The sequence below is a fragment of the Culicoides brevitarsis genome, chromosome 1 (assembly GCF_036172545.1).
Source record: "Culicoides brevitarsis isolate CSIRO-B50_1 chromosome 1, AGI_CSIRO_Cbre_v1, whole genome shotgun sequence".
NCBI lineage: Eukaryota > Metazoa > Arthropoda > Insecta > Diptera > Ceratopogonidae > Culicoides > Culicoides brevitarsis.
The window spans coordinates 39,347,085-39,373,264 of record NC_087085.1 but is presented as its reverse complement, the minus strand read 5'-3'; the positions used below and the strand labels follow the sequence as shown (position 1 = coordinate 39,373,264).

Sequence of the window (26,180 nt, the reverse complement as noted above, 5' to 3'; positions counted from 1 at the left end):
GAGCAAGGTCAGTACTACTTTTTGATTAGTATCCAGTTAGAAAACAAGATGTATCTGAGCTGAAATGAGAATCAATGACAATTCATGAAAATTAATGTAAAAAAATAATTTTTATAAAATTTTATTAATTTTTTTTTCAACTAAAAATAAACAAAAAAAAATAGTAAAAAAAAAAAATTTTGTACTTTTATTATTTTTATATACATTGTCAAAAACATAATAAACTAAAAATATAAAGTTAAAAATATTGATAAAAATAGATGTAGATTACGGTATTAATAAAAATAGTTAGAAAAAAATCAAAAATATTTAAAAAAAAAATAATAAAATGAAAAATTATACTTTACCATTCACAAACAAATCGACCCTCTCTACTACATCAGTTAATTCTAGAGTACACTTTGGTTAAGTTTTGCGGCTAGAAAATACTTCCATATTTTCATATATAATTTTTACTACAACTATCTCTCCTCTATTAACCGCCAGATAGACAAATAAAATTTTCAAAACAAAACTTTTGCATTTCACAAAAGTTGTGCATCATCAGAGAGAGACTTGTTCGCAGAGTTTTGAGCACTGAATAATAATAATAAAATGAGATAATATGTTTGTTATTTCTAAAAATTACTGAAACAGAAAAAGAGGAATGTCTAAAAACTAAATGTGCTGTATGCATAAAAAGAATTAGCACTGCTCGTATAAACGATGAAACATACTGCACATTTCATAATTAGAGATATTGTTTCTGAATTATAAATGAATTACTCACGTTGAACTCCGAAAGAGACTCCTCTGTTGTTTTATTATTATCATTAGAATTTTGCATTTTGTGCTTCTATATTCACTTGGATAGTATATGTTTGATTAACGACAACAACATCTGTACGTGAGAGATACGGAAATTCCAATTTTCTAATTACAACAATAAATTTTAGATGTGCCTTTGTTGTAAGTTGCTCATGCAGCTCCAGGAGATTTATATCGAGAACGTATTTAATGTAAGAAGTTGGTAATTTAGGATATTTGTTATCACTAAATTTTGCGAAATTAAATTTCCAACTTTTGATCGTGACTTAATCAATTTCTCCAATAATAATTGTCGCACGAAGTTGGCAACAGTTGGACAGTATTAACGTCACTGCAATAAAATTAACTTGAGATTCGTTCTGGACTCGTGTCTTTTATTGAGACAAAGTCATTCCTGAAACGAGTAATAAAATTATCATATAATGTTGGTACTAAAAAAATAAATTTAGTGATGGCATACTTCCCCTTGTCTTTGGATTTTTTATTAAAAAAAAAACACCCATAAAAATATATGTCCGAAAATGTGACCATTTTTCTCTCAATTTTCTAATAAACTGATTTAAGGATCTAATAAACGCAATAAAATTTTATGTTAAACTGCTTCATCATCACAATTCTGATTGAATCTTCGAGACGAATTGAAACAATGGGTACTTGAAGTGATCCAAAAAATTTCTTATGGGACACAAAAATATTATTATATTAAAAAAATTGTTCAAAAATACTTTGAATATAGATCTGCGTCGTTTTCGTTGTTGTCATTCCATCTCCATCTCCCAAACAATGACCATTCTTCGACCTTTTTGTCGATGAATTTTTATGGGATTTTTGTGCAAATACTCGAGGAAAAAATCTATAAAATAAAATAAAAATGCGATGATAAAAAAAAAGTTTGTCCAAGCTGGAGGAGAATGAGGAAGCAGGAAGGGAGATAGAAAGAAAGGGGGAAATTGAACACTTTATACTTACAAAGAGTGTCTCCAATAACAATATTATTATTACGAATTTTCATCAAGTAAGAACTCTCGGACAAAACAACATTTTTTTTATGTTGGTGTTGAAAATTTTTTTCACTCTCTCTCAGCTCTTCTCCCGACAATATCAACAAATCAATTCATTCAACATGTTGACCACTACAATTCAATTGTTCTTGAAAATTTATGGCTATTTGAATGGCTTTGTTGTCGTTCAGCTGGAAGTGTAGAAGTGAGTGAGAGAGAAAAGGAAGTCGTGGTAAAATGGTTTATGATGTGATTCACTCCAATTTTTTTACTCATCCAAAAGGTGAGATTGATACTCAATTAGATGTGTCATTGTAGAATCAACAAGCTGCAAATATTTGTCACTCGTTATCTCTTTCGCTTTTTTATCATTTATGATGACCAATAAAAAAAAGTGTGACAAATAATGATCAATTAGGTTATTTGATAGGTTTCAGACAAAAAAAATATTTTTGCAGATTTTTTGATTTTTTGTTGGGATTTTGAGTTACTATCATAATGTAAACATGAAGTCAGGTAATTTTATTCATAGTGAAAGTCTATAAGATATGATAACCTTGAACGAGTTTTAAGCGGTTTGTAAATAAGTTTTTGTTTTGTTTAAAATGCAGTTTGTTTCGTTGATAAATACGAAGGCTGAATGGTCTAGGGGTATGATTCTTGCTTTGGGTGCAAGAGGCCCGGGGTTCGAATCCCCGTTCAGCCCGATTTTTTGTATGGTTTTATATTTTTATCAATGTTAAAATTGAATTATCAATTAAATACTATTTTAAGTTCTTTTTTCATATTTTAATATTTTTTTTTTTTCAATTTATTTTTTTAATTTTTTCTTTTTAAGTTAATAAAAAAAAATATTTCTAATTTTAAAATAAATAAATTAAAATAAAAATTCAAAACTAACGAATTTTTTTTAATAATATATAAAAAATTATAATTCAAGGATTTTTTCAATTTATTTTATTTTTTTTTTTTTGTATAAAAAAATTTTTTTTTTTAAAATATTTTTAAAATATTTATAAAATATAAAAATTTAAATTAAATTAAAATTAAATTAAAATTAAATTATCAATTTTTTTTTCATATTCAAATAATTTTTTTAAATAAAAAAAAATTAATTTTTAACTTTTTAAAAATTAATATAAAAAATTATTTTGAATTTTTAAAATATTTTTAAAAATATTTTTTTTTCTAAAATATAAAAAATTTAAATTAAATTAAAATTAAATTAAAATTAAATCAAAATTAAATTAAAATTAAATTAAAATTAAATAAAAATTAAATAAAATTAAATTAAAAGTAAATTAAAATTAAATTAAAATTTATTTAAAATTTAAATTAAAAAGAAATTTTTCATTTTATTAAAATGCTTTAAAAAAATCAATTAAGAATTCTAAAATTATTTTTTTTTAATTTATATTTTTTTGTTTATTTTTAACTGTTTTAAAATTAAAATTTAAGACAAAAACCCATAAAATCTGAATTAATTAATTTTTCCTTAATTTTTTTTCTCAAATATCTTATCTCCATTCATCAAAATTCCTAAAATCCAATTAAAGTAATGGACAGAAGCAAAACTATTTCTCTCTCAAACAATGTAACCACTAACGATTCTACATTCTCCATTTTCTCCGTTTTCCCGAAACTAAATTAATATTCAAATGCCGGAAAATTCCATTGAAACTAATTAATTCGAAGGACACGTATCTAATATGTAATCAATATAAACTAAAGTTCCTATGATGATGGTGATTCGACTAATCAACCATTATCGCATCTCACACACAGGCACACAAAACATCACAATAAATAATAAGGACGTGATATGCCGAAATTACGAACAAAACAAACGTAATACAGACAAAAGGGCACGTAGAGCCGAATCATCATCAGGTCTCGGTGTAAATACAAATCGAAATTCTCTGGTCGAAAAATGTAAAGTATTTATCGTGGTTAAGCCACAATGCGTCTGAAATCAACAGTTTTAAATATCATCATCAATAAATACCTTTTATTTTATATTTTTATCCTGTAACACGAACGGGAATTTTCATCCGCGCGTTTACCTCGTGGCAGCAGCATTTGCATTGATTTCCATTTATTTATTTGTATAAAATAAATATAATCTAGTCGCTTTCGTTGATATGATTAAATAAAGTGAATAAGTAACTAGACGTTTATTGTGGATTTTTGTTTTGTTACATCGCAGAGCCTTCATCATCATCGTCGACGTTGTTGTCGTTTTCGAGTGCGAATGGAAATTATTGTAAATAGAATGGTTTGAACGGGATTTTCTCTTTCGATGTGTCCTCATTCTACCACAGAATCCGATGCTACTCTCTCTCAGTGAGTTAATGAAACAATGGAGAAGATTATTGTCGACGATTGTTGCTTTATTGGTTTTCTATTTGTACTGTAGCTGCTGTTGTTGTTTTTGTGGTGCAGGTATTTTAAAACAGAATTTTCTTCTTGTTGTTCTGTTTTTCGGTTTAATATTACCTTGTTTGCTTACCAATATTGGTTTTATAGCAATGAACAAATTTCTGGCTTGAAAACTAATTTTTGTCTCTTTTTGTTTATTTTCAGGAATTTCATCGTTTCGAGTTGAGGTAAGTTTTTTTAACAAATTTTAACAGAATTTTTTTTTCAGTTTTGTCAAAAAACTATTTTTAAAAAGTCAAATTGATTTTTCTTTTTTAAATGAATTTTAAATTTAAAATCTGAAATTTTGAAAATTTTTATTTTTTTATTTTTTTTAAAATTTAAAAAAAAATTTTTTAAAATATTAAAATAGTTTTATTTTAAAATTATGTCGAAAAAATCTCAAATTTAATTTTTTTTATTTAACTTTTTTTATTTTAATTTAATTTAATTTTTAAAATTAATTTAATTTTAATTTAAATTTTATTTTTTTTTAATTTTTAATTTTTTTTTTAAAATTCAATAATTTTTTTATTAATTAAAAAAAATTATTTATTTCTAAAAAAAAATTTATTTTTTTAAAATATTAAAACTTTTTTTAATTTTAATTTAATTTAATTTTTAAAATTAATTTCAATTTTAATTTTTTTTAATTGAATATTATTTTTTTATTTTAATTTAATTTAATTTTTGAAATTTATTTCAATTTTAATTTTTTTAATTGAATTTAATTTTTTTAAAATTGTTTTAATTTAATTTTTAATTTTATTTTTTTAATTAATTAAATTTATTTTTTTTTAATTTAATTTAATTTTTTGAATTGAATTTAATTTTTTTAAAGATTTTTTAAATTAAAAAAAAATTATTTAAAATATTAAAATAAATTTGTTAAAATTATGTCGAAAAAAAAGCTTAATTATGGGTTTTCTTATTAAATAAAATTAAAATAAAAATTGAATTAAATTTAAATTAAATTAAATTTATTTATTTAAAAAAATCTTAAATACTTGAAATTATTCAAAAAATTAATTTAAAAACTATTTGGGGGACCAAAACTACTTCATCTTGCTGAAAAAAACAACAATGTAGTGTCGAAAACAGTGTTCAAAGATTATTCCCAAGTATTATGAGCCTACATTTTACATATTCTCCCACTTTTAACATCTACCTTTAAAAAACATGTGACACTGAAACAAAAGACTCGTTTCCCTATAAGTATTTGTTGTTGCTGTTTTTTGTTTTGCTGTAACTTGAAAGACACTCCTGTGCCAAATCGCACAAACGTAACAAGATGCGACATAAAGATACGGAACGTAAAAATATTTATCGATGAGGAAGGAAATAGTCTTTCTTTTTATTTTTCTCTCTCAATTCCTGATTACCACTGCTGAGGAATTCAATAAAACAATTTTTGGAAATAGCAGTACGACAAGAAAAAACCACACAGAAAGTCACATATCGAATTTTCATTAACATTTTATTGTGTATGAATGGCGATATAATAAAGGAAAAAGCCGTAGAAAAAGGAAAGAAAAGGCAATTTTGGCTTAAATGGAAAAGAAAATGAAATGCAATAAATACAATAGATTGGTTTTTCGGATTTTACCGCCATGCCAAAGATTTTCTCGCATGTCGTCTAAGCGACAATCTCGTATGACAGAAGGAAATAAATAGGACGACAAACACAATGTAATTAAATTTAAGGGTCTACTAATGATTTTTGTGGTTCGATGCCTTGTGATCTTGATGACGACTGTGATGATGATTGTCAGAAAATGGACATGAAAGGTAGACAAATGAGCTTTAATTGAATATAATTGTGATGTGAATGTTTTTTGTTGCTTATTCGGTTTTAATTGATTTCCTTTTCTTTTTTTTTTGGCAAGCAACTCGTAGGATATTGAGACATGAGACCATGGTCAAGTCTGAAAATGATGAACAGAAATTAAATCAAATTTTGTAACAAAAAAAAGATAATTTATTTGTTATAAGAGCTCAAAAGCAGATTCGAGACTCATTATTTCAATATTTTAACAAAAGAAAATAATTAGACAAAAATCGACTTGGGGATTAAATTAATTAAAAAAGAGTTTATTTGAATTTTTTTAAGGATATATCTTTAAAATTTCTTCAATTAAAAATTTTTAAAAATCAAAAATTACAAAATATAGAAAAAAAAATCGTAAAGACAATCTTAATTTTTTGTAAAAAAAAATATTTGACCTTGAAATAACCTTGAAGGATAAAATAGATTTTCACAGTATAGATTTTCTTCAAAATTTAAAAAAAAATAATTTTTAAAAATTTGATGAAAATCTATAATTTGTGAATTATATTAAAGAAATTTTGTTTTGATCTTATTTAAAAAAAATAATTAAAATTTAATTTAAGTTGTTTAGTTGAGAAAAAAATTTTTTTGAGGTTATGTTTTGCAAATACTCTAATTAGAGATGTCAAAAACAATTCATTTCACATTTTCTTACTCCTCATATAAATTTTCTTCTCTATTTGAGGTTATGTTTAAAAAAACTCTTCAAAATCCTTCAAGGTCATTTCAAGGTCAAATAAAAAAAAATTTACAAAAATTAAATGTTTTTTACGATTTTTTTTTGTATTTTAACAGAATTTAATACTCAATTTTGTTCAATAGCAACATTAAACAAAATTAAATGTCATGAACTGTAGATATTTGGCTAAAGCACAAAAAATATATAACAAGACGCTCGAAGGCAAAAAACGAACGTATGTGAATGTTTCTGAAGCGAATTTAATTTGAATGTTTTTGATCAAAGAACCACATTATGCTCCCATGTTTTACCGAAAAAAAAGTATTTCCTTCAGATGTTTAATCCTATCAGTATGTGTCCAGTTCCCATGTTGTTTTGCCATAATCTCATCATAAATTTAACATTGAGCCATGTTTCGTATTTTCATCCTCGGAAATACTTTAATACACTTTCCCGAATTACTATTTATGGGTCAAATTGTGCCATGTCATGTTCAGTAGCAGCAGCAGCAGCATCAAAATCTGGTCTCTCATCCCATGGCAACGACAGCAAAAAAAAAAGCGACAACCCTTTTTGTTCTGTGAAACTCGCCGTAAAACAAAAACAAGTAACTGAACTTGCTGACATGGACATAATAATTGCAACATGTGAGTGTGTTGTCATGACAAGGCATTTTATATTTCGTGGCTCACCTTCGTCAAAATATATCTCGGGCAAGTTACAGACAGACAGACAGGGAGAGAGAGAGAAAAACTTTATTTTCCTCCTGCAGATCATGTCAGTTTGACCGCAACAGGACAACGATGCACACAACGACAGACATTGCTGGTCAACATTTTGATAAAGTTCTCATGATTATATGCACCAACGTTGGGCCGGGGCGACATAAACACACAAAAACCGCACTTGTGTTACTTTTTTGGCTGGGCCTAATATCGATAATTTATTCATGGAATTGTGTAAAAGTGAGTTTTTGCACGTTTTTTGATGCCAGAAGGATTGAAGAGACATGAGATTGACTTCTTTGAGGCTTAAGAGAGTCAATTTTTCCTCAAAAGTTTTCCTTTTATTAAATTTTTGAATCAACCTAACCAATTAAAATTCAAATTAATGAAATCTGTTTTTCCAAAAAATCTTTATCAAAAGAAAAATTAAAAAATAATCTTGAAATAAATTATTTTAGCTCAATTTTAAGCAGAAAAATTCGCAAAATGTAAAATAAAATGAAAGACATGAAAATATTTTAATTTTTACAATTATTTTGATTCTTTATTTAAAATAAAAAAAAATAAAGAAAAAAATTTAAAACAAAAAAAAATTAAAATTTTTAAAAAAATAAAGAAAATAAAATAATAAAATATTAAAAAAAAACCTAAAAATAATTTTTAAAAAAATTTGAGAAAATTTTGAAAATCAAATTTAAATTTTGAATTATTTAAAAAAAAATATTTTTATAATTTTTTTAATTTTCTAAAAATTTTTAAAATCAAAAAAAAAAAAAAAAAAAAAGATTTTAAATTTAAAAAAATAAAAGAAAAATTAAAATATTAATTAATATTATTTTTTTTAATTAATAATTAATCTATTTGCTTAAGTTAGCATAAAGTTAAGCTAAAATTAAATCTTAAACTAAATATTTTAATTTTTTTTTTGATAAAGATATTTTTAAGGTTCATAGTCAATTTCATTAATTTGACCTTTAACAGGTAAGATTGATTAAAAATTCACTTAAGAGGTTAACTTAATTCCTTTAAGAGTCAATTTCATACCTTTTTAATCCATAGAGTCAAAATGTAGCTGCAAACGGGCCCATAAATTGTGTCGAGTAACGTCATTCAATCACAATTTCTCATTTTATTGCTCACGATGCAATTAGCTGCGACTCTATTTACTCTCTGGCTGTATTTAATTTAACAGTTTAAATAACATCGCTGGACTACCGAATACTACTCCGCACTCGAAAAGTGTAAACACAAGTCAAAATATTAAATACAGCTAATTTTACATTTAATGTATCGCAAACAAATATTTAAACACATTATTTTTGTGTAAATAAATGCTGAATGATTTTAATTACCCAAGCTTATCATGCCTTCTGCCTTACCTTCCTTTGCTTCTGACTCGCATATCATATTAAAAAGTACTCCAAATAATAAAAATAATAAACAAATTGGACGACGACGACGCACACATGGCACCGTAAATAATAATTTTTCCCAAATTAAACCGAAATTTGCGAGAAAGAACATTACAATAAATTAAGTCCTCATACTTCCGAAATCAAATAAAATTTCTACCTTCTCTAATTTGTCACTGAGCCCCAAAGCTTGTGAGTAAATGAACAAAATACAACACATGTACCTAATTATATTTCATTTTCACATGGAGAACAGCAAATTTTTTGTCAGCACATTGAAAAATTCTTGCTGTGAAAAATTTCGCAAACGACGAAACAAATTCTTTTACATATGTTTTGCCATTGTTCGCTAAACATGAATTTTGTATACGAAAAGTTGGATGGCTGGTTGTCATATTTTTTTCACAGAGTCATAACCAAATACAATAAAGAATATTAGTCTGAAAATATTTCAAAATTTTTGTGATATTGACGAAAATTGGCTCGAGCTGAGTCTGTCTGAATGAAATTGAATGAATTCTATGGAAAAAAGCACTCACGTCAATTTTTTTAGGAGCAAAATAGGATTGTTTAGATTTTTTCATGCGAAAGCGAATGAAAATGAAAATTTTACCAGAGGCCATTGTTCATGTTTATGTGATACATTCAATTTTTCAACGACAAAAAGAGAAGAAATAAGCGATTGAATGTCCTGAAGGTTTATACTCTGGATTGGAAAAAAATTATATTTCGCAAAAACATTTTTTTTAATGTATTTGAAAGGAAAATAAATAAAAATAATTAATTTAGTAGGAAAAATAGCAAAATTTCAATTTTTAAATAATCATTTTGTTTCATTAAATATTTTAAAATTTTCTCAATTTTATTGTACTAAAAATTTTTTCATTAATTTCATATTTAATTTTAAATTATTTTTATTTTAAATTTAAAAAAAATTATTTATTTTTTTAAAAATTTTTTTCAAATAAAATTTTTTTTTTTTAACTTTTTTTTATTTAATTTAATTTGTATAATTTTATTTTTATTTCAATTCAATTAATTAAAATAATTTAATATTTTATTGTAATAATTGTAAAATTTAATTTCAGTTTTTAATATTTTATTTTATTTATTTATTTATTTTTAGTTTTTTTTTTTTTTTTTTTTTTGTTAAAATAATTATTCAAAATTTATTTAATTTATTTTAAATAAAAAATTTAATATTTTTATTATTTTAGCATTTCAAAAAAAAAAAAATTTTTTGTTATGATTTCAAGTTATTTTTTTTTTTATTTTTCAATTTTATTTTAATTTAATGAACAATTTTTTCTCAAAAATATTTTTAAGCGAAACATTGAATATTCACAACGCAAAAAGACTTCCTTATGAAAAAATTTTTTTTCCAAAATCAATCATCCAAAAGTTTGAAGCTCTTCTATTCTTCAATAAAAAAAAGTGTTGCAATAATGAGGGAGAATGCTTTTCCTCTTCATTACAATGATATTCCTCTTTTTCTTTCTCTTTATTTCAGAAAGAGGAAATCGATCACAATTATCGCTCATAGCAATTTTCTTTCCCTTTGTTGTTTATCCAGAAGAAATAGTTCGGAAAAACTTCAAAGTCATCAAATTTATTAGAATCATTAACAATTTTTTCTTTCTGTGCGTGCAGATTTCTCATCGCTTTTCCAATTAAAAATATCACAAATTCACTGCACGAAATAAACAATTTCCATCCATGCAAAATTTTCCTGAAGAGTGTTGAGTTGACACCTTTCGTCACAACATTTGCGCCCATTAATTTTATTATTATTATTACAACAACTACTACAATTCGTTTTTGCGTCGTATCACAATCACAAGATCAAAATAATAGTAATAATAATTGTAAAACGTTTTTAGAGCAACAACATAACACATAAAACACAGCACTACCTCGCAACTGCAATAACGGACGCCTGAAACATACACACGGCGCACAATTATTATTAACTGGCATGCATTTCACACACGCACAAAGTTATAACATATTTATGATTTATTACAAAATGAAATAGTAGAGAAGGCATCGCGTAGTCGGCGTCGTCAACGATGATGATGGGGAAAAACAGTTTTTTGGCATACGAGACCATCTGATCCATTTTTGCGATATTATTCTAATGAATGACGCGACATGAACATGGACTTAGTCACGAAGTTTAATATTATTTATTTAGGTGTCAATGTTGGGAAAACATCTGCATTTTTGTCGTCGAGCAATATTGGCGTGAAAATTCTTCATTTACAATAAAATAAAATTTTCTAATTATACTTATTAGAAAATAATGCGCATGGCGCCTAAGTCACTCCAACAAGCTGGCAGTTGAAAAAGAAAATTGTCAAACAAAAGTTCGGCTCATTAAATTTCTTCAGTTTTTTACGTTACACTTCGCGGACCAAAGACATAAAAAAACTGAGTTTATCAAAAAAGCGAGTTTTCAAACAAACTTTGACTTTAGAGAAGCAATCATCACAGCACGATGTCATCTTCCAATATCGTAACGTTGTTAACTGGCAGCACGAAAAAAAATGTAACAAACTCATTAAAAACACATTTTAAACACATTTGCAGCATCAGTAATGACAATTGGTCTAAATAATTATTTCATTTTTTTTTTCGTTCACGATATGAGTGATACGCAAGTGATTCTCGACAACAACAATCTAGGCATTTGTTAATGTACTAACGAAGTAATGACAAGTGAATTCGCTTTTTGATGAGCAATGTTGATAGACGGAAAGATAATTGTCGCAGTTATTACGATTTTAATTGTTATTAACTTTTGTATTGGTTCGCTACGTTTGATATTTTTTTTTTGTTTCTTTGTCTCATATGCATTTCTTTGTCATATTTTATGACATTTTTGTAGTAAACTTGGATTGTGATTGTGAGTTATAGTATAGGTACAGTGTGTTCTGTTAAATTTGTATTGGAAATCTATCAATCCAAGGAAAAATTCCTTAAAATTACTAAAGCGTTATTAACAAAGTCTTTTTTGATATCTAAAGGTTAAGCTTCAATACGATATTTATATTGTTCAATTAATTCTTAAACAAAATGAAAGCTTGAGATGTTAATTATTTCTTTCGTATTCCTTTCTTCTAATTTATTGACTGAACTTATTTATATGAATAACTTTGAATTTCTGTATAAATTTTAAATGCAGTTGTCGTTGATATTCTATACGAACAAAAACAATTTCCTTTAAGGTTGACGAAACGAGATTTGAAGAAAGACATGATGAAATTTTTAATTTGTTCTTCTCACTTTGTCACATAGAATTTTTGTTTCAATTTTTAATATGTAAGATATTGTTGACCTGTGGATACTGTAAGCTCATCTAAGGTACTACTTCTTTTCAATCTGAGCGGCGACGTCATTATCTTAACCAGTTTTAGCGGGAGTAACTTAAAAATTCACTTGAAAAAAATTTATGAACTGACAGCTGACATGATATTGCAGCACGCGTCATGATGATTCCTATCCATCTATCGAGGTCTAAGTAAAATAATTAAGAGTAAGTTCGTTGAACAGCTGAAAAAATTTCATCAAATAATGGTATCGATTTTTTTTTTATGACAAAAAATCGAAAAATATCCATATAATAATATCCATCTTGAAATAAAACTGAAAGTTAAAAAATTTTCATTAAGTTAAAATTCTCACCATTTTTTTTAATAATTTTTGTTGTTATTCAATAATCCATATTAAAATTAATCGCCCAACTATAAACTCCTAAAATAAAAAAGAAATGATAAGAAAAAAAAATTTGAAATTTTAAAACTTACCTAAACTCCTGTTGAACGCCCTGTACATTTTCACAACACACACGCATTATCATTAAATAAAAAACAATTTGAAACGATGACTCAAAAAAAAAAACACTGAGACAACAAACGCTAAAACAATTAAGGCAATCATAAAAGTGTGTCGAGACTCGTGTGCTCTCGGCTCATTGTTCTCTCCACAAATTTGGCGAGGATGACGACTGACGAACGGAACAAATGCCTCTTAATAACGAAAAAAAAAAATTAAAATTTAATGCAAAACACGGATTATACGGAATTTTGCATTTTTGCAGAAATTATTATTCCATTTTTTTTAAATGAAACACCGCGGGAGTGTACCATGCACTTAGCGCTAGTTTTATTTTATTTTAATAATAATGTGTGCGGCGTGTAATGCCTAATATTAACATCAATTGCATAAAACCTCTAGTCTGTCATTTGCATATAGATGAGTTGCGAGTTAGGTTTTTACAATGCATTGGAAAATTTTTTGAACTCAAAAAACGGTGTTGCATCATGATGATTTTTTTTGAACTTTATGATCAAAATTGGAAATTTTTTCAAATTAAAAAAAAAAAAAATTTTACGAAAGATAGAAGAGCTACTTAGGTCAATGAATGAAAACTTCAGTAGCACCGTTCACTACTTTACATTATCAGAGATGCGTGTTCTTTTTTTGTAACACACACTTGTTTCGCACACCATGTGATTATAATTTGCCTGCCACACATCCGAGCCATGCACTTGCTGTTCAACTATTTTTTTGCGTATTCTACTAACTCATTCAATTTTAACAAGTTTCAATTGCATACATAATTCACATGCAAACGTAATGATGGCTTTTGTTTTTATATGCATAACATTAACTATAATTTTATTCTCTATGCAAGAAAAAATTAAGAAAAAAAATTAAAAGCTTTTGCTTCGATATTATTAAAATAATTAATTAAAAAAAATTAATAATTAATAAAATTAAAATTAATAATTAATTAAATAAATTAAATTTTTTTATTTTTTTAAATAATTATTTATAAAATAAAAAAAATATTTTAAATAATTTAATTTATTAATAAAAAAAAATTAATAGTTTTTTTTATTAATTTTTTAAATTTATTTAATAATTAATTAAATTTATTTTTTATAATTTTTTTAAAAGTAATAAATTTAAAAATTAATAAAAAATATTTTAAATATTTTAAATTTTTTATTTAAATTAATAAAAAAATATTTTTTTATTAATTTTTTAAATTAATTACTTTTAAAAAAAATTAAAAATAAGTTTTTTAATTAAGGGTTAATTAAGCAAAAGCATTATTTTTTTTTTAACTTAAAGTTTTTTCAACCCTGACTCCGCACTAAGCTCTAAAATTTTATAATAACAACAACTCACGAGTGCATCATGTAAATTTTAAAAAAATAAATGTGTAGTCTCCATGGAGGAGGATGATGGCAGTCGTGCATGAGCGTCGCACATTCCGTACTGCGAATTAGTTTTGTGCATCTAATTATTTATGCATATTCCTGTCTTTTTGCATACACGTTTGAATTGTTACCCAAACAAAGTATTTTTTTTTAGAAAACGAGTTCTAATCCGTTACTCATGCATTTTTTTAAAATTCATTTGTCGGCTTCTGTTTATCACTTTTTTCGAAGAAGAAGTGATTTCTTGTCCAGCGCAACAATTGTCATAACGCTAATTGATTAGTTACAGCAACAATTTCAAGTCCAACGCGTCAAACATTTATCACACAAAGTATCTAATCAAAAGAGTTACGAAGCACAATCCATTCATTCATTTATTCAGTCGCTGCATGCCATAAGAGAAGAAAAATAGAATTTTCGCGTGATAAAATCGCATTTAGCTTTGCATCATGGTCACTGATTTTTTTCGCGCTGAGTACTCACACACCATCCTCCGTGTTGCAGAAAAAAAATAACAAAAGCACTATTTCTCTATTTATATGTTAATTCCATATTTTTTTGTTTTTTATTCATTCATTTATTATTATTTTATTGTAAATATTTATTTATTGTGCGATAGAAATGGAATTGGATTGTTATTGTAGTAACACGTCATTCGCATGTTTGTTTAGTCAAGCTCAGCTTTGGTTTTCTGCGATTCAATGCACAAAAATTCATATTTAATTAAGTTATTTTTTATTTAATTTTTGAATAGTGTGAAGTTATTTTTTATGTATTCGAACGTTGAATAAAAAAAATTGAGCTCTAATAAATTATTTTAATTTAAAATAAATTTAAATATTAAAAAATTAGAATAAAATAAAAAAATAAAATAAATTAAAAACAAAAATAAAATAATAAATATTTATTTAAATTTTTATTAAAAATAACTTTAAGGCCAGAATGCTAAAATTTACGAAATTTTGAAATTATTTGCATTTAATTTATTAAGTTTTTATTAAATTTTAATTTTTATTTATTTTTATTAAATTTTATTAATTAAATTAAATTAAATTAATTTAAATATTTTTTTCTAAAATTTGTTTGAAAAATGTAACTAACTTTTTTATTAATATTTTTGAGAATTAATCTAGAACTTAAAAAAATAAAAAAAACTTTCGACTTAAGTTTAAGTTAAAGAATAATTAAAAAAATTAAAACTTAAGTTTTTTGTTAATGAGTTTAAGTCAAATTGTCAGTCATAAAATTTAAAAAAAATAAAAAATATTTGAAATAAAATTGTAAAATATTTTATTATAATAATAAACTTTTTGAAAAATCTTGTTAATTTTTTTTTTCAAAAACTTTATGACTGAGAAAGTTAAACTTAAGTAAGTTTCTTAAATTTTTAAGTTTAAGATCAAGTTTTTTTAAATTTTATGTAAAAAGTTAAGTTCAAAAGTTTAAGTTGAGACATTTTTCATGATTAAGTTATGCTTTATTGTTACATTTGGCTTGAGGTGTAAGAAATTGAGAAGTGAGGAGTAAATAAATGTAAAATATAAGTAAATTAAAGTAAAAGTCATAAAAATTAAGTTCAATGACTTAAACAGTTGATCAGGTAATATCTTTTGAGTGATGAGGAGTACAAAAATGAGACTTTAAGTTTTGAGGAGTAAAAATATGTGAAATTATAAAAAAACAAAAAATTCTATTAAAAACTAACAAATTTTATACTTTTTTGTCTTTTTTCTTACCTAAAGTAAAACCTTCTCTAAAAGAAATCGCACAAAACTCATTTGTAACCTCAACACGATTGATGTTCGACAGACAGGTCTTGATAGTTCAAAAAAGTTTCTGCCTCCATTTCTCATGCAAAAGCAACTTCAACGAAGAGCCGCATGTCAAAAAATTTAATATCTTGATCTCACACAACGCAATTTTGACACGTTTTATCATAAATCACTCAACACTCCCAAAACAAACGTTCAAGACTTGTACTCTTCTCTTTTCTTCACAAAGCCTCTCCAAGCAAGTCGAAAAATTATTTAATAAAAAATGCTTCAAAAATACTCACAAATCATTCATCTACCGAACTCATGTGTGCATGTGTGTGCGATTGTTTGTCTTTTGTCAGTCCAAAACGAAATCTCGACACATATATTTAAATTCCATTCGCTTCCTTCCTTGAACGCTATTATTTATAATATTTTTGCTGTCAAGCAAGCTGCAATAACGTACCGAAAAAATATTAAAAAAATACTCACTCATGAATATTCTTAATGCATTTACAAGACACATTGTGTCAAAAAATGATGAGTTAGCAACTTTTTTTCTTCTTCTATTTTTTTTTTCAATCAAAGAGAGCGAACGATGGAAGAAAAATAACTTGCACAAAAGAAAACTCACAATAATTTATTTTATAAATCGATTTCGGATGAAGTGATTGATTTTTGTCTATGTCTTTCCCGAAGCTCATACATTTTTATTTTTGTTCGTTTCTCTCACTCTCGGTTTCTTGCCTGATGAATTGATTGTTGATGTATTTTTACTAAAGATTTGTTCCTCTATACAATAATATTGATGTGCATGAATTTACTTTTTTTCCCATCAAAACAAAAAATCTTTTGGTCTTCAGTCCCTTATAAAAATACGCTTTGACCAATTCAGATGTTCAAGACTTTTTATGAGTTTAAGCCAATGTTTGTTCAATCCATTTGATAAATTATTAGATAATTTTTAGCTTGTGTGGTAGAGACATTCGAAACGTTTATCTTGCATGATTTTTGTAACATCTGAAATCGTCATCATCACCAAAGTTGTTACAACAAGCACATTTATTTACTCAGCACTTGTTAGCTTCTTGATGTCAATCATCGTTCGTTTTTTTTCTCGTCTCTCTTTTTTTTATATCGACACAAAGCATCTTGTGGAATAAAAAGCGCGCTCCTTCAATGAGTTTAAAGTCATTGATGGATGAATGGATGCTCTCATGTGACATGTGAAGTGAAGAGAAAAGGAGACCTTCAAACAAATGCGCCTTTTAAAGCGATTTTGAGCGGATTTTGAAAATAATTTTCCGGGAATTGTCTCGTGTGACTAAATATTTGTGCGTGATTTTTTTCGTCGGTTTTTAGAAGATGTACATTGTTAAAAATTGGGATTAACAGAAAATTTATTTTTTTAAATATTTTTTTATATATTTTTTTAAAATTTTTTTTTAATTTCTTAAATTATTATTTTTGTAAAAATTATTTAAAATTGTTAGGTATACCTACTTTTATTTTTTAATTTTTTTCCATTTTAAATAATTTTTTTTTACATTTTGCTTTTTTTAAATCATTTAAATTACTAAATTCTTTCAAATTTAAATTTTTGTTTTATTTTTTGAATATTTTTTAAATATTTTTATTTTAGTTTTTATGTTCTTTTAAAATATTATTTTTTTATTTTAATTTATTTTTTTTAAATTTTATTTAAAATTTTTAATTTTTTTATTTATTTTAATTTTTATTCTTTCTATTTTATTTTTATTTTATTTAATTTTTAAAATTATTTTTTTAATTTTTTTTATATTTACTTTATTTTTAATTTTTTTAAATTTATTTTGAAATTTTATTTTTTTTAATTTTTTAGTTTTTTCATCTGTTTAATTTTTTTTTTTAATTTTAAAAATTTAAATAATTTTTTTTTGTTTTTTTAAATTATTTAAAATTTTTATATTAATTTTTAATTAATTTGTATTTAATTTTTATAATAATTTTTTTTTCTATATTTTTTTATATTTTTAAATTTTTATTTTAGTTTTTATGTTCTTTTAAAACATTATTTTTTATCTATTTTAATTTATTCTTATTTTTATTTAAATTTTAATTTAATAATTTTTAATTTTTTATTTATTTTTATTTTAATTCCTTATATTTTTTTATTTTTTGAATTTTTGAATTTTTTTTTTATTTTTTTATGTTTCCTATTTTAAATATTTTTTTTTTTTTTTTTTAGTATTTCCATCTGTTTACAAATTATAAATATTTTTTTTTATATTTTTTTAATTTTTTAAATATTTTTATTATGAATATTTTTTGCCTTTTGTCTTCATGATTTTTTTTTTTTAAATTTTATTTTTTTTTAATAAAAAAAAATATTATTTGAAGAAATAATTTTCAAAATTTTTTTCTAACAAAAAATTTCACATATTGTCAATTTTTAACAGTGTACAATTTCGCATACATGTCTTCTCCGATAAAAGACATGGCATGAGAGATACATTGATTAACTCAAGAGTAAACAAATGCGAATTAACATTAAACTAAATGACCGAAATCTGACCCTTTTCAGAACCTATACAATTTCTGCCAACGTTTACAACTTCATTTCCTGCGTCAAATACAAACAAAAATTGTCACATAACTTCTTATCATCTGAAAAATTGTTTAATTAAGTTCTGACGTGCGATTCGTGCCTCGATATTAAAAACCTTTTAAAAAGGGTAACGACTTCTATCGTTCAAATATTTGCCTATCACAAATAAAAAAATTTTGTTGTTGACCATTTGCCGGCGAAAGAGGGCTCTACACTGACATTTTCGTCGTAAGTCGTATCCGTTCGATATGTTGTTGTTATTATTGTTTTTATCATAAACATAAAAATAAATTAATTAAATTAACCCTCATCCCCATGCGCGTAATGCCTCCCAGCCAAATGACATCCAGCAATGTTTCGGTTTTAATCAGCTTTTGGAATAATATACAAAATGTTTTCTGAGACTTTATGAGTTTGGTGATATTAAAAATTCTGTACTTGCAGGCGTATGAAGGCGAAAAAGCGCGTTCATGTGAGAATAAACATTAAAAACAGATGTAGACATGTTCGAAATGACCAACAAGACTATTAAAACTTGGTCTAATGGCTATTTGGCGCTCTATGGCGTGTATGTGTGATTTCATTTATATTTTAAAAATTGCTTTGGCATGAATTGGCTCACACATCTCCCAAGTGGATTTATTCGTATGGAAGTAGAAAAAAAAATAGAGAGATTCGCCGAGACAGACAGACACGATTTTTACACCATTTACGGTGATTAAACTGCCCTAAACTCCCCTTTCCATGGCGCGCGTGAATACTTTATGCGAGAGTTGGCGCGCTGCTCAAGCAATTGCAATCAAATAATCTCTTCGTTTTCATGTTCAAAACAATTTTATTTATCTGCTCCGTTTAGGATTTAAAAACAAATGAGAAATAAAATGATCATCCAGACACAAAAACAACACAGAGCAAAAAAAAAGCTTAAAATCCAATGTTCTTTTATCGTTTCCCATTTAAAATGCGATACAATAATACCATTTCCAGCTCATCGTGTCGCTCTTCTTTTTTTGTCTAAATAAATGCGGAAGAACAATTTGAAAAACACTTTAATCTTCTTTAATATCTTCTGTAAATATCGATACAGAATTTTTCCCATGAACCTGTTTACGGTTTTCTTTTTCGAAACAGACAATCGACACATCCGATGGTGCTATCTTCGCACGGTAATTGCCTTGTCCAATCTATCTCTTTACAGAAATCTGTCTCCTCTCGTTGCGTGCGAAGATTATTGATATATTTGTCGTGTCAGGGGAGAAAAGTACAGAGTGATTTAATTTTTTTTTATCATACTCATCATATCATTTTTTAAAATTATTTTTAAAAATTATTTTTTTTAATTAAAATTTATTTAATTTTTTTTAAATTAAATATATTTTGATAATTTTTTTAGTTACATATTTTTAATATTAATTTTTTAATTAAAATTTATTTTTAAATTTTTTTTTTTTAAATTAAAATTTATTTCAAAAATTATTCTTTTTTTATTAAATTAAAATTTATTTTAATTTTTTTTTTATTTTTTTAAAAATAAAAAAATTTTTTTTTAAAAATTTTATTTTAATTTTTTTTTAAAAAAATTTTTTAAAATATTTTTAAATTTACAAATAATTAAAATTTTCATGAATTTATACAATTTTTGTATTTTTTTAATTTTTTTTTTAAATTTAAATTTGTTTCAAAAATTATTTTTTTTAATTAAAAATTTTTTTATATTATTATTATTTTTTTATTATTTTTTTTTTTAATTAAAATTTTTTTTAAAATTAATTTTATTTTAAATAACGTTTTTTAATTTTATTTTTTTAATATTAATATTTTAAACATTAATTTTTTAATCAAAATTTATTTTAAAAAATTTTGTTTATTTAAAAATTATTTTTTTAAAAAGTTTTTTCAAATAAATTTTTTTATTTGTTTTTTTTTTCATAGGTATTAATTTTTTTTTTAATTTATTATAAAAAATATTTTTTTAAATAAAGATTTATTTCAAAAATTATTTTTTTTTATTGAAAATTTATTTTAAAATTATTTTTTTTTAATTAAAATTTATTTTTAAAATTATTTTTTTTTAATTATTTTTTTTTAAGATTAATAAAGTATGATAAAAATTTTTTAAATCACTCTGTATTAAAATATTTTTTTGTTGTTCTCCATTGTGACAAATGAACAGGGACTGGATTTCAATTCTTCAGGGCATAACATTATGACCACTTTGACAGATTTGACATCTTCGGGTTACTGAAAGGGATAAAAAAAGGACCTGGCGTTTCCTTTGAAATAAAAAAAAACTAATTTACAGTCCCCTGTAAACTTTCGGAGATACTCAAACACAATAGAAATTTAATTCGATACCATCCTTTTTTTCCTCTTTCAATACCCGAGTCCATTTATCTTCGACGACAACAATGGAAGTTGGGTAAAACTTTAAAGCAGTAAAATGATTCCCACTGATTTTCTACATGGACAACGAAAAAAAAATAACAGACACTTGTTTAGAGATAAGTGCCCATCTGTATTGCCATTCATTCATAAACCGGACAAATAGTACTTGCTCTCTTCCATTATTTTTCATGTTACAAAAAAAAATACGACGAGGCCATTTTTGAAAGGCTCATATGTAAAAATAATTCCTATTCATGAAAAAGTTTTGCATTCAAAACTCTTGCAATTCGGAAAATGGCTTTGGTATACAGACATGGTAATGTCCTCCTTGTGTCGTGTACAGATAAATGATAATAATAAAGTTGAGCTAAATGGACATGAAAAACGAATGAAACGAAATGGATTTTTAAAATGAGATTTTTTTCTATGGCAGTTAAAATTTTAGATGCATTTCTTTAGAAAAGAGTGAAAAATTGATTTTTTGAGGTTTGAGAATGTCTTTCCGTGAAAATTGGTAAGTCATATTTTTTTTATTTTTTTTTATTCATCAGTTTTCTTTTTAAATTTTGAAAAACAATTTTTTTAATTATCATATTTTGAATTAATGAAAACTGTTATTTTTTTTATTCAAAAAAAAAAAATTTTTTTTGATCTTTTAAAAAAAAAAAAATTTTTTTTTAAATTTTTTTTTAAAAAAAATTGAAAATTTTAAAATTTTAACTAAAATATTTTCATATTTTTTATTTTAAAAAAAATTTTCAAAAATTTTTAAAATTGTTTTAAAAAAAATATTAAAAATTTTACGTTATTAAAATTTTGAGATTTTAACTAAAATTTTATATTTGAAAAATTATTTTAAAATATATTAAAAATTTTACGTTAATTAAATTAAGAGAAAATGTCATTTAAGTTTCTTTTTCTCTTAGCATTATATACCTTACGGTAATTTTTAATACCGTAAAATAGATAATTCTAAAGGAAAAAAATATATTGAAATTCAAATAAAACTAAAAAAATTAGATAAATAAGGAGAAGGCTAATTTTGAAGTGAAGATAACGTAATTTCTATAAAATTTCGATTTTTTAAAAATAATTTTTTCAAAAAAAAATTTTTAGTTGTATTTTTTGTCACTAAAAAGATAATTTTGAATAAAATAAACAAAAATACTAAATTAGTTAAAATTTAAAAATTTTCCGTTAAAAATTTTCAAAAATAAAAATTTGAAAAAAAATTAGAGTTTGAACTTCTATTCGTCAAAAAATTTTAAAATTATCTCCATTTATCGAAAATAAATTAAATTTTTATTGAAATTAAATTTATTTAATAGCTTCTTTAAATTTTCAACATTTTACTTGGATAAATAAAAAAATTAAAAAATACGCTCAAGTCGTATAAAAAAATTCAACCGTCGAGTCTTTGAAATTTTTTTGTTTGTATCAAAGCGTGAGTTCGTTTCTATTTCAACAAAAACGAATTCAAAGACAGAAGAACGACGAGTTGATATTTAATTCAAGAGAGTAATCGCAAGAGGTCAAAAGTTGAATTCTTCTCTTTGATACGAGTATTTTTGAACACGGAACAGTTTAATTTCGACATTCATCGCGCAATGACTCATTTTCACATCTGCTTCATTCTTTCGCTGTTCATCAGTAGTTCCTTCTCTATTGATGTCAACAACTTGGGAAAATCACAAATCCCCATTCTAACCGCAGAAATTTGCGACAAAAAACCAGAAATCGAGGAAATTACGCTTTTAAGTGCGAACATCACGAAAATCGAGACAAACGCTTTGCACAAATGTAATCGCGTTGTAAAAATTTGGCTCGAAGATAACCTGCTGACCGATTTGTTCTCGGAAACGTTCAAAAACAAACCAAAACTGCGGGAATTAAATTTGCGACGAAATCGTCTCGAGTATTTGGACGAAGATGTCTTCGATGGCTTAGCTGCGTTAGAAACACTTAATCTGCAATGTAACAAATTGATTTTCTTCTCGTCGCGTCACACGCAAGACTTGATGCTGCTGAAATACTTAAACATCGCCAGCAATCACTTGATTAATCTCGAAATTAATGAACTGCTTGCCAAGTTACCGCAATTGGGATTCATCAATTACAACGGGAATGACATTTCTTGCGCGCGTCACGCTGTAATTTCGGCAAAAATTAATGCTTCGGGTGTCGGCATGGGTGACGCACATTGCGATGGCATCCGGAGTGTCGACTTGATTGAGAGCGAAAGTCCCCAATATACGGCAGAACCGTACTTTTGTATGCCGGATGATAAATGGGATCTGAGATCGACGGAGGTCATCGCACGCATTGACGAATTGAAGCAGAGAAAAAAGTACGAAACGAAGAAATAATAAAAAGTTTTACGACATCGACCACCCCTCGACGAAGTGAAATTTAGCGAATGCGAAAATGCGGTAAAAAGTATTACAAGAAGCGCCATCACACATGACATTTATTCGCTCATAATTCAATCTGCTGTCACAAAATGTTTTTCTGTGCGGCGAAAACGCGCGAAAAACTTATTTGCACTCGCGTTTCGAATAATTGTCGAAAAATAAAGACAAATAAATTCAATTTTACTTCAAGACGGGTGCGATGCCGCATATGTGACTTCACTTGTTGTTGTTATTTGTATTTTAATACGGAATGAATTATTAGTGCTTCTACTGCGAAACATCTTGCATTTCCTGGCCAAGTTTTTCTACTGTTTTGTCGTTATAGAAGTTAAAAGAACAAATCTTGCTGGATTTTTAATGAACGCACATTTGTAGGGAATTCTATGGATTGAAAAGAGGTTAAAATAACTCCTGAAGGGTTAAATTAATCCATTTTGTTGGAAAATGGATTAATTGAAGCACTTAAGGGAAAAATTTGTGACGTCATTTGTGACCCTGGGGTCTTGAAAATAAGACCATCAAACTTTTACATGGAAAATTTACGAAATTTCCTTGGAAAAAAATTTCCAAAGTTTGAGGTTATGTTAAAGTTTGAGGGCCTTATTTTCAAGACCTCAGGGCCTTAAAAAAGGTAATTTTGTCCCATTGGGATCGATATGATACTTTTAAAGGATTAATTTAACCTCTTTTGTAGTTCACCATCTTCAACATTAGAAATGCTTTTAAAGAGAATGATTTAATTCCTTTAGAGGTCACTTTAACTCTTTGAGACTTAAAATATGTCTTTGAGGGGTTATTTTAATCCTTTTTGAAAAAAAAACATCAAAAAGGATTAAATTAACCTCTCAAGTAAGAATTGAAATATCATCTCAAAGAATTAAAGTAACCTCTTAAGGCATTGAATCATCCTCTTTAAAATAATTTTTGTAACTGAAGATGTTCACCCTATACGCGAAAATGGGTCAGATTGATCCCTTAAAGGATCAGGTTGACCTCTCAGGAGTCAAATTTATCCCTTAAGAGAATTTTTGATCCCTTAAGGGATCAATTTGACTCTTGAGAGGTCAACCTGATCCTTTAAGGGATCAATCTGATCCGTTTTTCGCCCATAGGGTAACTACAAAAGAGGTTAAGTTGATCCCTTGAAAAAGTTATCAATTTGGCGCCAAAAGAGAAATTTACTCCTTTACTCCTTACTCTTTAATAAATAATTAATTTAAACCCTCAAGTGATAATTCAACTTCTTTTCAATCCGTATGGAACTCATATTGCCGCATTTTGTAATAAAATTGAAAACTTTTATTTGCACAAAATTTTGAACATTATTCATTATACATTTTTTTTTGTGTCGTACGAACAAGAAGAATTTACATCAGACGACGTTCTAATTAAGAGCATAATAAATTGCGTCCTATTTTGCATCAACTTATGGTGCTTGCTCGCTCGCTTGTTCGTTCACTTTGCCTCACTTGAGAATGAGGTTGACACAAATTGCTCATTCATTATTTGAGAAAAAATTACATTTTTCATCATTTTTTTGCTCGGATCTTCATTAATGCAGCGAAAAACTCATCAATGTTGTGTCGTTACAAAGAGGTTAAAATTAACATGATGTGCCTTATGTTTCTTGTCATGTCGTCGTCGCTCGAAAGAAAAAGTGAACATCATCAGTTTGGGGACCGAACATAATTTTAATGAAATTTATTTTCATATCTTATACCAGAAGATGCTTCGCAAAAAGAAATTGCATTTCAAAGAATTTTTAGGACGATCGTAAATTAATTCAGTAAATAGACTTCATTAACTATGGGCGAGGGAGATTTTCAAGAGTCGGATGTCATTAGTAGTATTTTATCAAAAGTGCTCTTAAACATCATTTATAGTAGTAATTTATGAGGAATCTTGGATTTTTCGAAGTTGACTTGAAGAAAATTTTTTAAAGAGGTTTTTGATGAGCGCTTTTTATAATTTTTCTTCGTTTCAAAAAAGAATTTGTTGAAAAAAAATTTTTACGGTAATTTATCGGTTATGTTTTACCGGTTGAAAAATGAGAAGTATGAAAGTGATAAAAGTCACTAACCTCATTGATTTGGCGGAAAGTAAAGCATTTAATGCAAAATTCCATAAAATCATAGAAAATTAAAAAATCGACCAACTAAAGTATTATTCAATATTTAAAAATAATTTTAAAAAATTAAAAAAAAAATAAATATTTTATTTTAAAAATTATTAAATATCAAATAATTAAATAAAAAATATTATTTAATTTATTAATTTATTTAATTATTAATTTTATTAAATTATTTTTTAATTAATTCTTTAATTTAATTTTTTAAATTAGGTATTTAATTTTTTTGAATTTTTAAAAGCTATTTAATTTTTTGAAACAATTTTTTCCTTAAAATTGACTTTAAAAACTAATCACAGACAGACCATTAAAAATCCCATAAAATCAAATTCACTTTCATTTCAACCAACAAAACGCTGCTAAAAATCCCATAATCGAAAATCCACTGCCCATACTAATAAAAGGGCGTTCATCTGTTTCACATTTTCATTAAACTCGTTTTTTTTTCTTCCGCTCTGTGTGCAAAAAGGGACCATCTGGTACACTGGCAATTACATTGTAATCTATGGCAGTCATTAGCTTGGACAACATAAAACCAAATATCAGAATGGACATAACAATACAAGACGAGACTTTTGCGATACATGGAACAGCAACGACGACGACGACGACGCAATTTTAGTTTCCATTCATTCATTAAAAAGTCTTTTTGCATTTTTTGCGTGCTGCGCCGAACCCAAAACATTAATTTACTTTCCCCGGAATAAGTGAATGAAAGGCACAGAGGAGGAAGAAGAGCAGATAAAGGAATCGTTTGTCCATTAAAACTAAAAACATAAAAGGGAGTTGAGTTATTTATTTTTCCTTGCATGATTTA

At 25.5% G+C, this 26,180-nt stretch overlaps 2 protein-coding genes and 1 non-coding gene across 6 annotated transcripts in view; all 3 read left to right on the top strand.

The window, feature by feature from the left end:
* The window catches only part of LOC134827135 (protein winged eye), a 364,969-nt gene that overhangs the window by 238,935 nt on the left and 99,854 nt on the right, over nucleotides 1-26,180 (top strand). For all 4 annotated transcript variants that reach the window (XM_063839686.1, XM_063839685.1, XM_063839684.1 and 1 more), the window contains exon 4: nucleotides 4,392-4,414. The gene's annotated coding sequence lies outside the window, so the exon portion shown is untranslated. The remainder of the gene's footprint in view (nucleotides 1-4,391; nucleotides 4,415-26,180) is intronic.
* Nucleotides 2,443-2,514, top strand: Trnap-ugg (transfer RNA proline (anticodon UGG)). Its single transcript has one exon. It is a non-coding gene; the product is annotated as a tRNA-Pro (tRNA).
* LOC134838434 (carboxypeptidase N subunit 2-like) lies at nucleotides 22,425-23,442 on the top strand. Its single transcript, XM_063853964.1, has one exon. The coding sequence runs from the start codon at nucleotides 22,432-22,434 to the stop codon at nucleotides 23,188-23,190; it is 759 nt and encodes a 252-aa protein (XP_063710034.1). The 5' UTR covers nucleotides 22,425-22,431; the 3' UTR covers nucleotides 23,191-23,442.

Bases quoted from the DNA above. Each gene is read 5' to 3' on its own strand.
- LOC134838434 (XM_063853964.1), top strand. From the start codon at position 22,432: ATGACTCATTTTCACATCTGCTTCATTCTTTCGCTGTTCATCAGTAGT.